This window comes from Cyphomyrmex costatus, unplaced genomic scaffold, assembly GCF_001594065.2.
Source record: "Cyphomyrmex costatus isolate MS0001 unplaced genomic scaffold, Ccosl1.0 scaffold506, whole genome shotgun sequence".
Classification (NCBI taxonomy): Eukaryota; Metazoa; Arthropoda; class Insecta; order Hymenoptera; family Formicidae; genus Cyphomyrmex; species Cyphomyrmex costatus.
Window position 1 is genome coordinate 130,490 of NW_017279319.1, and position 13,439 is coordinate 143,928.

The following is a 13,439-nucleotide window of genomic DNA, read 5'->3' on the forward strand; positions in this document are numbered from 1 at the left end:
ATGTATAAAAATTGTAATCGGAATAACGACTCAGATTCGCATCATGTATAACCAAAAAATATATCATATAATGTTATTGTTTTTCTTCATTATTATATTAATTTTTGTACTGAAGATGGCTTCTTTTAGGGCCGAAACGTCTATTTTCACTTTTTAATTTGTATTTATATATATAATTATTAAATAAATATCGCTTATTATATCTAGCGTGTGGCTAAAGCTCTATTATTCATTAATATAATTTTTTAAATCAAGCCACTTATAATACTAATCTTAATTTAATATTCATTAAATGCAAGTGACATTATAGTGAACATAATTATATTTTTTATTCCCTTATTTATGAGGTAATAAAAACTAAATAATATGTTAAGGAAAACTTCAAGATTTTTAAACAATATATTATGAATATACAATTGATTATATTTGCATGATCAAAACAACTATAAATATATAATTGTTCCAAAAAATTACTATAAATTATAGTTATTTATGATAATTATAACCATCTTTTTCTCTCGGTACAGTGAGACAAAAATTTCATGGAGATTGACCTTCTAAATATTAGATACTTAACTAGATATAAACTCAATAAGATAAAATGGTAAAAGGGAGAAAAAAATTTCAGTGCAGACGAGTGCAGCAACAAAGAACCGACTCTACCTATTATTCCACGTAAAATATCTCGAATGCTGTAATATTTCGAATCCTCAAACAAATCATTCCCAAACCACTGAATAAAACGACGTGAAATCACGAGTATGAATAATAGGCCGCCGATGAAGCCGGTTTGCAGACGCTGTGTGCAAAACTGAAGGAGGACGACATTCAGCACAAGCTGTGGATAGAACAGCCCGAGAACATCGCGACGTGCCTGGTAACGAAGCCCTACCCCAAGGACAAGGTGCAGTCGTATTTTAAGAAGTACAAATTACTCAAAATGTAACGGATGTAAATGGCAATAAATACCACATTACGATGTATTACGATGTATTACGATATAAGAACATCGAACGTTTCTCGTTACTTTCTATGTTACACCGAATCCAAATTAATCCTCCCGGCGCGGCGTTGCTTCTAAAAGATTCTAGCTGAAGAAAAGTCTCCAATAATTTTTACTTCAGAACACCCGAACTCGTGATAATCGAAAGACCAACCCTGAGAGGCTCTATAAATGAGATACGATTTTCCGGCGCTCGAACGAAATAAATACTAACTTCAGAGGAAAAAGTCATTTATATTTTACTCTATTCGAGTGCGAAGAAGATCAATGCGCCAGAGATAAGCCGCGTTCTACACGCGTGGCTCGAACGTAGCTTCTGAACGTCAATATTGCAACGGGCAACACCTCGGCTCTATCTTTTTTATCTTCTTCGTTTCTCCCTTTTTTTCCCCCAGAAGCGATATCGTTCCGTATGGAAAATATTTACGCTTGGGGGACTACAAACGTCCGAAGAGATAGAAAAAAAAAGAGAACGCACATAGTTGTGCGAGACGCCGCTGCGGCGATCCGATATTCTGACATCGAGAAGATTTACACTCACTGGTTTATTCCACGGTACTTTGCAAGTATTGACAATGCGTGTGTACAGTCCCTTCTTTTTCCGTGCATTACGCATGGTACTAGCATTAGATTATGATTCTAATCTAGACGGGAATAACGCAGGATCGCGCGCCACTAATCAACTAGTCGTATCAAAAAGCTCCTCGTTGCGCGAGTCTACAGTTGTTCTACGGTAAAAGTGCGGCGAAGCTCGTCTCTTCACAGGTATGGATTAGCGTATGATGTAAGAATACGAGATGTTTTGTTCCCGAGATGCGCAGTCGATGACCAATTAGAAAATTAGCCTAAAATGTTACAAGCTAATATTGAGTCGCTATTACAAATTTACCATCAATAAGAAATTTTTCCTAATATTATAATTTATATTCGCCATTATATATGCGCAATGAAACCTTATATTCTTACATCATGGATCGGCGTACGTTTCTCCCGCGGGATTAGCTGAAAGGCAACCTGAATCGCATGTTACGAAGTGCAATTTTTTAACCATCGACTACAGTAATGAGTTATTTGAATCCGAAGCGACAATTTCAAATGGTTGATACAATCTGTACAATTAGTATTGAAATTTGAATTGTAGATAAAAAAAACTTTAAATCTTTTCATACCACTCGCCAAGGCGAAAATTTGCTTATATTCTGTATTTTAGATAGAACGCTTTAAAAAGGTGAACCTTTTCACACTGAAAAAAATACTAATTTTAATAAATATTTTCTTGAATTAATAGTTCTAAGTAAATATTTACCAAATGTAAACATATACTTATCAGATATAAAAATTTGATACATCAATTGAACTATTAGTCTCGAGTAAATATTTATTCACTGTGAGTAAATGTTTATTTAGTACTAGTCAAAAAAATATGTATCAAGAAATACGTAAGATTTAGTAAAATTTTTTTCAGTGTAATTGTAGTTAAGGGAAATTATGAGGATATCTATATGAAGACGATCAGGCGAGAGTTTTCAAATAAAATATTTGCAGCACAAGAAAGGGATACGAAATGCGTTTCAGGCAGCGGTTAAAAGCTAATCCATCGGTGCGTTTCGATTTTCCCCACTCCTCGCTCGTGTCTCGTCGTCGTAGCTCCGTTAAAATCCGCAGAAAGTGTGTGTCCTTGTCGCCGTAAGATTCGCACGGAGAGCATTCAAGTTGCACGATAGACGCGTATCTTCTTTCCCATCCCGTACCATCACGCTCATCCGCAAGTCCTTCGCGCACTGCACTGCAATTCTTCCTGGATTATTCCTCGTCCGTTTGCTCCAAAATGTTTCCGTCAATCCTGTCGCGACATTCTTCCACACGAGGATCATCGTGAATTCACCAGGAAGACTTCTCCCTGTTCTTCCTCGCATACTGAACCGGAGAGGTATCGATCGCGGATCCATCACCGTATACCTTTGTATGTGTGCATATGTTATGTGTGTGACATTTGCGGGTGAACTGTATCAACCGACGATACGACTATCGTCGTCGTCGCGATACGACCATAGATTCGCAGTAAGCTCTAATTATTTATGTACACGCACTGCGGACGCTAGACACTGTAAGTACACATATTTACAACACTCTCGATGGCAAGATGATTATTTTGGCGTATATATAATATGTATATATATATATATTTTTTTTTTCTTTCGTAACGCGGTCGTAACGAGACGGAGGCGGGAACGGAAGGATATACAGAAGTCCTTATGAAAAAAATGCGCTATTGTCCTTGCAACATCACTGCCGCTCGTTCTCTTTCTCCTCCCCATCCTCCTCTTCTTCCAGCCACTGACGCAGGATGTTGCTCCTTGGCTGTAAAGCAAAACGGAAGAGTGTCACCGATCATTTATCTTTAAGTAGGATTGATTGTTCTTCGCATAAGCAAGCTCAAGATCATTATTCCCAATGGAATAGTCTCGACGCGTCCATTGAGCACAAGACAGAAGTTGCATTAGATTTCTAGAAATCTTTTCGAGAGTTTGCCAGCTTAATTTTGGGATGTACAGATCGGTGTATGAATGAGAGAAACAAGTGCACAAGTGAGCAGATCATTATACGTGCAGATATATAAACTATTAATTAAAAAATTAATTAAAAAAGACATTTATCTTGGATGTGAGTATTTAACTGTTAGATACACACGATTGGGTTAATTCGTGTCCTATCGCATTTCTTTTCTTCGAAATATTATAGAAGTATCAAATTGTTAGTTATAACATTTATATACAATTTTTTAATATACAGATACTTGCAAATACTTTCTAAAGATGTTAAAATATATTACTTAATAATTTTTGTATATTCTTGCAAAATTTTTTATGTTTAGTAGAAGTCTTTTTAAATTGTCCTTATTGCATTAATGAGTTGCAAAGAAATAGGAAAAAAAACCTTGCGTGTAATTACACATGCGTTTCTAATAATTAATAAAAATTAGAGATTCGTCTAATTCTAAACAAGAACGTAAGCGATCGTGAACATAGAAAATGTGCAAGCAATTTACATATAAAAGGGATAGATCTAGAAGAGATTCTGACACACAATTCTACTCGCATGTTAGATTCCGTTAAGCTTCGAACACACATAAAGCAGCGTTTTGTCTTCGATATTACAACCAATAGATATCGCATTAGGAAGCAGCATGTACAAATAGGATCTCATTGCGAAACCAAGCTGTTGACGAACATCGCATTGCGTTAGTACTATTATGGGATTCGCAATTACCAGGATCACGTTAGTTTAGGAGAACGGGGTGAGACGAGTGATGAGGGTGGCAGTGGTGGTGGTGGTGGTGGTTGGTGGTAGTGATGATGATGGTGTTGGTATTGGTGGTAGTTGTCGATAGTTATTAGGGCAGCGCACAAAAACGAGCATTATTGCTCGGCTAGGTTCCCGTTCGGGTCCGTATAGTCGTCGTACTCGTCCTCCGGTTCCTCGTAATCCGTCTCCGCGGGCTCAGGACCCTCGATCGCCGGCGCGGACGTGCTCGTGATGTCCTGCTAAGCACACACCAGAATCCAAGCGTACCCGCGGCACTACTTCTCTCTATCCCTTTTATCCCGCGTTTGGTATTAGTAGACTATTAGCGCTGTTGTTATAATACCCTCGCAATAACTAGCAAAGAACGCGATCTGTTTTTCCTCGGACAATTCGCTTTTGCCGAACAATATTTGCAGAAGCTTTATCAACTGATTAACACTAGTATCGCCGACGCGACGGTATCCTACTAGAAGTGTCGAAGGTGCCAATTTAGTAATGTTATATCTCTGTTTTCGGTGAATGAAGATTTATTTTCATATTATTTGTATCGTTAGAATTATTTGTATTATATAGGAGTATATTTTAATATTCTATACTGTATATTTAATGTAAAAAAGAAAAAAAAATTAATAGAGCCAAAATGGAATCATCGGCGATTCTAGCGTTAACCCTCCGTGGTCCAATGTTTTTTTTTTTTATTAGTTCAACCGGGTCACTGCTGCCTGATTGTTTTTCAAAGCATTTTTAGACTATAAAAAAATTTGAAAAAAATTCTGGTATACTTTTTCAACATTTGAGAATATGATTTTACAACGATATGACCCCGAAACGTTTTGTTTTGGTACAGGCCCGAATTTGAGGCAGAATAATTCAAACTTGAAAATTCGCCTGGGTCTTCAAAGCTCCAGTTGGACCACGGAGGATTATTTCGAAATCCGCGGGAGACTCGTGGAGCGTTATCATTTTATCTCAATTGCAAAATTAGCATCCAATGGAACACCTGCGCGTTTCTCTCATGCGAAAGCGACTGTTCTAATTTTGTGAAAAACTGCATAATATACAGTTGCGATTGATTGAAATTACGATCTGAAATATTCCCAAGGATTTCGCAATATCTATATATATTTTCGTCTTAACACACTTTTTATTAATTTATCTCGTTACGAATTGAAATTATATATACGGCGTAACTTTTATTCTCATAATTCCTTCTAGCCACAAACTCCGAAAGAAAATAAAGCTATCGATTACCTGCGGTGGTCTCCAGCCGCAGCCTGGTAAGGGAAGTCCATCCGGTCCCAGCGGACACGGGGCATCCAATCCTGGAACACCTTGATCTCCCTTGTTGCCCTTGTCGCCTTTTCTGCCGCGTTTACCCGGCGGCCCCTGTGCGCACACGCGAAATGCATCATCTTTCTGACAGCGCGAAACACCCGATGCAAGTACGCGACGTGCAAATAAGGCCAGGCATAATATTGTTGGATTATGCATTATAGTACTTGATCGATCCGGTGCACAATACCCCGCCGAGTACAAAGAGCGAAGGTGAGCCTGTCGCGGGTCGCAGTTTAATTATAACGGATTTTAATTGATAATTACTGCGAAAGGTCTCTTTCGTTCCTCGGTCGATCCGGTGCCCTTTTGACTTAATTCACTGTAATTATCGGATCGCCGAGGCACGATTTTTTCTGTCATCAAAGCTGAGACATGATTTCCTAGAGGAAAAAAAAGAGATGAGGCGACGGCGACAGTGCTCCCGTTGGCACTTCGTTCCTCGAGCGTTTAATGTTAGCGTCACTTCTAACATTATTCGCGCCTCGTCATTATGCGCTTTCACGGAACGGTGGTAGCAGCATATATATATATATAACAATATGTATATATTTACAAATTTCTATGTACGCGCAAAGTGTGTTAGTCTCATGTGGAACTTGATGGGAATGGTGGGCGTGTGTTGAGGAAATTCTCCTCGTGTTCCTACAACTAGAGCTTCCTCCGCTTCCTATTTTTCGTGACCTTGTAGCTCCGCGGAGATCCCGCAGTCTTCTCGTCGTGAACGACGACGATGACGACGACGACGTCGGCGGCGGCACGGAGGAGTCCCACCGACGTGCTTGCAGCAATAGTTGTGAATAAAAGATAGGTACGAGGATGCGAAAGGACAAATCGCGCAAATTGTTTACATATAATAGCCATGAAAACTCGACACGCGCGCAGTCGATCTCCTCCCAATTCAAAGCATCTGATCAACTCGAAATCGAGTTAAATCAAGCGAAGTCTTGAGAGAGCCAATGATAATTAATTTCGGCTCCACTAGTCGGTCCGGCATCTCGAACTCGGTGACTTTGGTAAAGGTAAAGGTAAACTAATTGAACTAATGGCAGGGATCCTCCGTGTATGAAACAATTTCTCGCTAACTCGCCAAGATACATGCGTATGATTGTACATACGTGCATTACGAGGCGAGCTGCATCCGAATTCAGCGCTTCGGTCCGTCGGTTATCGCTCGGTAAATAATCTTCGTAAAGCATACGGACGATCTAATCACGCACGATCGTTTTCGCATCCTCGTGAGGAAAGAGAAAGAGAGAGGAGAAATAGAGAGAAAAAGAGAAAGAGAGTGACGGTATAACGAGTGGATCGCGTTCAATCGCGCGGCGGAGCACGCGCGTCGAAAACGTGAATTACTCGAATTAAGTCAATACTCACAGATTCGCCTTTGGCACCTTTCTCTCCCTTCGGTCCCTGGAATTGGTGAACACGGTCAAAAGGAATTTATTCGGTAAACGTTGGCCGTCGTTTTGCGCGCGCGAGACGCACGGTCGTTCCAGAAAGAAAAGCGTTTCCAAGCTCGAAAGGGGGCTCGAGGAAGGGTGCCGCGTGTGACCGCGATGTCGTATACGGTATATCGATCACTGCCAGCTTTTCCGTTACCATCAACCGTCACCTATCGAGCCGTAAGGGGCGGAAAGGGTGGCATATCGATTCGCAGCCGGAACCACTGGCACGGCATTTCGAGTGGATCACTTGGTTATTGCTCTTCTCTCCGACGAGAGACGTCAATAAACCGAGAATATCCGATGTCAATAAATGCAGCACCGATACGAGAGAAAGAGAGAGAGAGAGAGAGAGAGAGAAAAAGAGACAAACACAGAGTTTCCCGTTTTAGATTCAGTTTAACTTTTCGAACAATTAGAATTTTGTTAGCTGCAGCTTCACGTACAATTATTTATACAAAATTATTTCTAGAATTGTAAATTTGAAAGAAATTAAGGTTTCCGAGCAAGATTAACATGTTAGAAATTTTTTCCTCTCAATATTGTATAATATTAATGATGTATATTTATGCTTATTTTGACCAACTATTTAGATCAACTTTAATATCGATTTAACTCATTTCTTTCTAATTTTTCGAATTAGAAGATGAAAAGTAAATTGAACTGAGATTAAAGTTAATCTACACAAAAACAAGCTATTCTTAATAATATGCTCATATATAAATAAAAATATTTGTAGTCTTGCTTCAAACATTTTAGTCTCGATTTGATTGAATTCGTATTGATGCAAGTATTTGCTTCGCACTCAATTCAAGACTCAAAAATCTTGCATTAATACACATTCAATCAAATCAAGATCTAAAATCTTTAAAACAAAATCAAAATATTTTTGATTATATATGAGAATATTATTGTCAATTTAAGATCAATTTTGATGAGTTACATGCGCGCTTTTGATTCATCTGATACTTTTTCTTCTCCAGTTTATTTGGATTTGCACGTAGAGCTTTAGATTTTTATGACTTTACATAAATAATCATAAATCATTACAAGTAATTTTACGACAACCTTCCTTCGTAAAAAAGCTATAGATTTACTTTAAATAGCGATTGGGTTAATTTAGATTCGCGGTTCTAATGTTAAATAATAAAAAGGAAACGTTTGCACGTTGGAAAATATAGCTGTCCGTGCAGTGTGAGATATAGCTGTCGTATGTTCAGAGATGAAAGAGATTATCCTCCTTCAAGTACCTTCCTGTGCATTCGAGGGTACATACAAGAGTCGTTCCGTTTATACGCTCTCGCATTGGTGCGCATCGAGCGGTCACACGAGCACTGCTCGAGCATCCTTCCGGACACTCTAGAGAGAAGCACGAGGGAGTTGCGCGTTTCCCCCTCCGTTATAATTCGGCCGTAAATTTTGATCGGGTGCGACCCTCTCTAACTTGGTCATATGCCGACGAGGTGGTACACACGGGACCACCTAGTTCTTATCTAGTCCTTAAATCTAATTCAACAGTTACTCGTGCAAATAATATCAAGTATCAACACTGAATAACCTGGTTTTCTTTGCGCTAACATTAATCATTCTTACACGAAAATATTAAACGATGAAATCGATCGCGTCGGAATTATGCCATAAGTAAACGACTTGCAAAGCAACATGGTTGAGCGTTTTATCAATACTTAAATTAAAAGAAATTATCTGCGCAAATCATGACTTTTGATATGTAATTAAAGGTAACGTGTTGTAAGAAAAAAAAAAAAAGAATTTTGCGAGACTAGATTCCGAACGAAAGAGGGAGAAAGGCGCAAGACGCTGCTCCGTCTTCTCTTCAAAATCGGACGGAGGAGGCAAAAAGAGAGGGCTCTTTTTGATTTCTTTTTTCTTTTTCTTTTTTCAAGACAGTCCCCGGGGTAGATCAGGCGGAATGTGTCGTCGTTACCCCGGGCTGGTCAGACCGTGTCAGACTGTGTCGCAGTCGCGCAGTCGGAGGACGAGCGATAATCGAAAGCCAACTGTACCTCCGCGCCGGGAATCCCGTCGGTACCCTGGGGACAAACACAGATCGACTCGTTAGCGTGTCTCTCCGTGACGACGCGACGGTGAGATGTAATCGAGTCAGTGAGTCAACTTGACGCCGTTTCTCGGACATGACTCGATCTCGGTACGTGACTGCACGGCGATCACAGGACTTGAGAGAGATCGCGAGCGACATAAAACAGAGATTGAGAAGGATCGGCGACCGATCGGAATCACAATTGACGTTTGATCGAATTCGCGAAAGAGCATCCGCGAGTCTCCTCTCGTTTGTGCACCGCGGGAGACTTTGCTCCAATCGAGAGTTTATTCGAAGCATTATTTGTCAAGGAATTCGATTGCCTCGTAGAGATCGACTTTAAATGTATAAAGAGAGAGATCTATCGGTAAAATATTTACCGAGAGCGCCTCGAACGATCCGACCGCGAAACCAGAGAAAATTATTGTTTGATGAAGGGCAAGATTGCCTCGGGATAATACTCGGTAAATCTCGAGATACATAGCCGAGAGATCTCGATAAACACGAGCGCAAGCGAGCGCGATATCGCGCGTTAGATGGATCAGATTTGACGGTGGATAAATACTTGATAAAGCATAGGACTTACAGGCAATCCCGGATCTCCTCTTTCTCCCTTCGTTCCTGGCTCACCCTGCGCGCCCTGAAAGTACGAAGAAACATGACGAGCGATTTTGGTAACTCGGCTCGCTCTCGTCGTTAAGGAAGGCCAATGAGGATGAAACCGCGCTCGCGCGTTTTCTCGGTCTAATTTCGGCCGATTGATTGATTGATATATATTTCGGTTCGCGGGACGAGACGAGAGACGAGACACCGAGAACGGAAATAGAGCGGGTCCGAGAACGAGAAAGGTAATGATATAGTGAAAACGGGGTCATCCCGTGGATCGCTCACCTTCATGCCGTCTAATCCTGGTGATCCCTGAAAGGTAGAGGAAACCTCGTCAGATACACGACGTAGCCCATCGATAATATCGAGCGTGTAATATTGTCGACAGCGACTTAAAAACTATGTCGCGGAGGGGAACTTTTATTATTAGAGATCGCCCTTTTGACACCGTCGCTGCGCCCTCGAGTGTTTCAGGTAGGGATGTTCGAATCTCCAAAAGATCGATCTTCCCAATCGACAATATTGATTTTAAACTGATCTATACTTTGCGAAAAATTGATTTTTCCAACTAAAAGGGGCTATTTAAAACCCAATTTCTTTGTAAAAAAAAAAAAAATTACTTCTTCCTTTCTTTTTGACAAAGAGAGCTATTTCGAAGCGACCTTTTTGAAAAAAAAAATCGCTTTTTAACGAATCGATCTGGTGATCGCACATCCCTATAGTTTCAGGATCGGGTCTCGGTTTAATTCCCGTTACGTCGATCGATTCGCGTGAAAATTCTACCGGTTCGGCGAGAAAGAATATTTGCACAGCGCCGCTGTTTCGCTATATAAATATATATAGCTGCAACTCTCGATCGCGTTACGTCCGCCCCCCCGCAGCTTCCCTGCGCACGCGAGGAAGTTTCGAAACTCTCGTTCGGATTTTCAAATTAAGTTATAGTTGCGCTATATCGCGCTTGATGTGTCGGTACAGATATTGGCCGGAGATATTCGATCGGTTTTCGTTGTAACGAAATTGCGTTTCTATCGGATTCTGTACTCGCGCTCTTGTTACATCGAATATCCCTATACTTGGTAAATATTTGAGGTGTAACTGCGGATTTTTATTATATATAATTTCGTGAGATGGAGAATGGCTTCGAGCTATTTCTTAAAAACGATGTGCAAACATTTCTTCCGCGAATAAAACTCTCACTCGGCGTGTACTGAATTAGATTCGTTTAGTTTCCGTTCTTCAGGCGTTTCAACTACGAAACTCATCTTCGGCCCATCATCGCAAGATAATCTTTACCCCCGCTTTCGTATTATCAAAATTAATCTCGACACCGAGAGAGAGAGAGAGAGAGAGAGAGAGAGAGAGAGAGAGAGAGAGAGAGAGAGAGAGAAAGAGAGAAGAGAAAAAGAGCTACTCGAGAGAGGGACAGACTGACAATCGAGGGCGGTCGGCGTCGTGGAAGGTAAAGCGGGAGCTTGAGCAAAGTTGAAAGAAAAAAAAAACGAGCGTACTTCGCGTCGACGCTTCGTCGCGTCTTCGTGCTTATCCTCTTTTTTTTTTCCTTCTTTTCGATCTTATTTCTAAGGTAGCAAGATTAATCGCCGGTCTGAACGATCCGCCGATTAACGCCACCGTCGTGGTCGCAGCAAATTAACACGTGTTAATTTTTGGTTGTTACTTTTCTCCTTGTCTTTAATCGTTTTCCATTGCAACAGATGCAAATACATAGAGAGAACGGAAGAACGAAAGTGAGCAGAGATCTCGTTATCCGGATTGGCCCGGATCGCAAAACAGTCGGAGCACAATGCAAAGAAGCCAAAGGTATCTGATTATGTTACTGGATTATCATGTGTAAAAGCATTAATTTGGTAGGCAGTTTTTAGAAGCAAAGGACACAGGCACATGCACATTCTGTTTATTAATCGGGACAATGTAAAACAAAACTGCAGTTAGAGTCAGTATTCACATACGCATTCAATTAGGTCGCCTTAAGTTGATCGGCTTAAGAGGAACGCCGCCTTAACAATTAACGCACGCACACACACGCCTGAGGATTCGTGTGTACATATACCTATATATACACACACACACACATATATATATATGCATATATATATATATATATATATGTGCACACAGAGTGTCTCCTGTGTCTACTGAAACATTCCTCCAATTATGGGGTTTTTCATCGCGTAGTCGACTTTCGCTCGGGCGAAAAGATCAAATATTTGGCAAGTAAAGTTGAAATTTTCGTTAAGGCAAAACTCGTTTTAAATTAGCTGAAAAATAAGCTGCTCTCGCATCTCGGAGTACAGTTTTATAATTCGAGGAAAATCCTTTAATCTTGGACTATCGGGAATCATCGTAATTAGATTTCGTCAAGTTTTCGTTACGGGGACGAGTTTTCGGGTTTGTCAACGCGAATCCGTATAGTGATGAGACCTTCGACACGACGTTGACAGCCTGTGTGTGTATACCTGCACACGACACGCAGTTACGTGTGTATATGCACCTTTTACTTGTACTTACATTTACAGACATACACATACAAATGAGTATACAGCGCGTTCTCGAGTTTCATCGGCGAACTTTCGTGATCCATCCGGCGCACTAAAACGGAACTTTTTAATAGGTACTCTCACTCTCGCGAGTACCCCGTTACTGGAAATTTCGGCGAGAATGGGACTGCATATCGAATCGACTTAAAACAAACATAGATATCCTCGTCCTACAGAATCGATAATTACAGACGTTTCCATATCGATTTACACTCCAGCTTCCTCGCCGTTGATAACGAGATACTCGCGCGCGAGCAAGAGTATCTAATAAAACTGAAAACTCCGTTTTTGACCGTCTCGAAGAAATCATGTATTTCACCGACAGGATTGAGAATCGCTGTATATTTATATACATCTCTCGACTTGCGCATCTCGACGCGACTGCGTTTCTCGTTTCACGCATACGTTCCTTCGTGTGTCGCGCGTGTGTGAGCGTTTGTATACATAAATGACGTGTTCGTGCTCGTGTATTAAATATGTATATGTGGGCGTCATAAACTTTACACGCACAGGAGAATTGCCGCCAGATAGGGTCGTCGGCGTGGAGTCCGACGGAGCTTCGTTTCGCTCTCTCGCGCAGTCTCTCGTCCAGTTATCCTCTTAAGACTAAATCTGCGTTAATTTATCGGGGTGTACACAGGGTGTTAGAAGTAGTCCGCTCGTATAGTCCGTGGTATACGGTACATCGATTGTGACGGCGCGCCGAGAACACCGTATATTCTACACTGTACATTCTCGCGATTCTTCTTGCCCCTTGTATTTTTAGACGCCGAGGATGGTGTGCGATCGATTAACGCGGAAGTTGATTTAAACGACTCAAAGTGCCGTAAAGCTTGATGTAACAGTACATTTTCGATACAATTGATTGTTATTTAATTCTTGTGTAAAAATTAATTTCTGTGGAAAAATTATTATTAATTCCAGCTCACGAATGAGATTCTTGCGATCTTGCGATCTGTTGTATCTCTAGGATTTTAAAATTGAAGGGACAATTTTGAGTAAATCAATTTCCGTGTGCGATCAGAGCCGCACACCAACCGCGGATCTTTCACAGGAAGTAGTTAGTATTTTCGACTTTCCGAGATATATCGAGATCGTCTTTAAAGATGCTTTAATGGAGCAGCATCTCGTTG

The 13,439-nt window shown here is 40.7% G+C and overlaps 2 protein-coding genes across 2 annotated transcripts in view; one reads left to right on the forward strand and one right to left on the reverse strand.

Annotated features, from left to right (window-relative positions):
* Positions 1 to 2,189, forward strand: part of LOC108778673 (putative peptidyl-tRNA hydrolase PTRHD1) — a 6,615-nt gene extending 4,426 nt beyond the window's left edge. The window contains exon 2 of the mRNA XM_018545910.1: positions 773 to 2,189. Within this exon, the coding sequence (XP_018401412.1) occupies positions 773 to 946 (174 nt within the window). The 3' untranslated portion in view covers positions 947 to 2,189. The remainder of the gene's footprint in view (positions 1 to 772) is intronic.
* Positions 2,190 to 3,293: 1,104 nt separating this feature from the next.
* The window catches only part of LOC108778685 (collagen alpha chain CG42342), a 164,347-nt gene continuing 154,201 nt past the window's right edge, over positions 3,294 to 13,439 (reverse strand). Inside the window, exons 20-26 of the mRNA XM_018545924.1 lie at positions 10,037 to 10,063; positions 9,732 to 9,785; positions 9,111 to 9,137; positions 7,019 to 7,054; positions 5,561 to 5,695; positions 4,274 to 4,548; positions 3,294 to 3,364 (exon numbers count right to left, since the gene is read on the reverse strand). Of these exons, the coding sequence (XP_018401426.1) occupies positions 4,423 to 4,548; positions 5,561 to 5,695; positions 7,019 to 7,054; positions 9,111 to 9,137; positions 9,732 to 9,785; positions 10,037 to 10,063 (405 nt within the window). The 3' untranslated portion in view covers positions 3,294 to 3,364; positions 4,274 to 4,422. The remainder of the gene's footprint in view (positions 3,365 to 4,273; positions 4,549 to 5,560; positions 5,696 to 7,018; positions 7,055 to 9,110; positions 9,138 to 9,731; positions 9,786 to 10,036; positions 10,064 to 13,439) is intronic.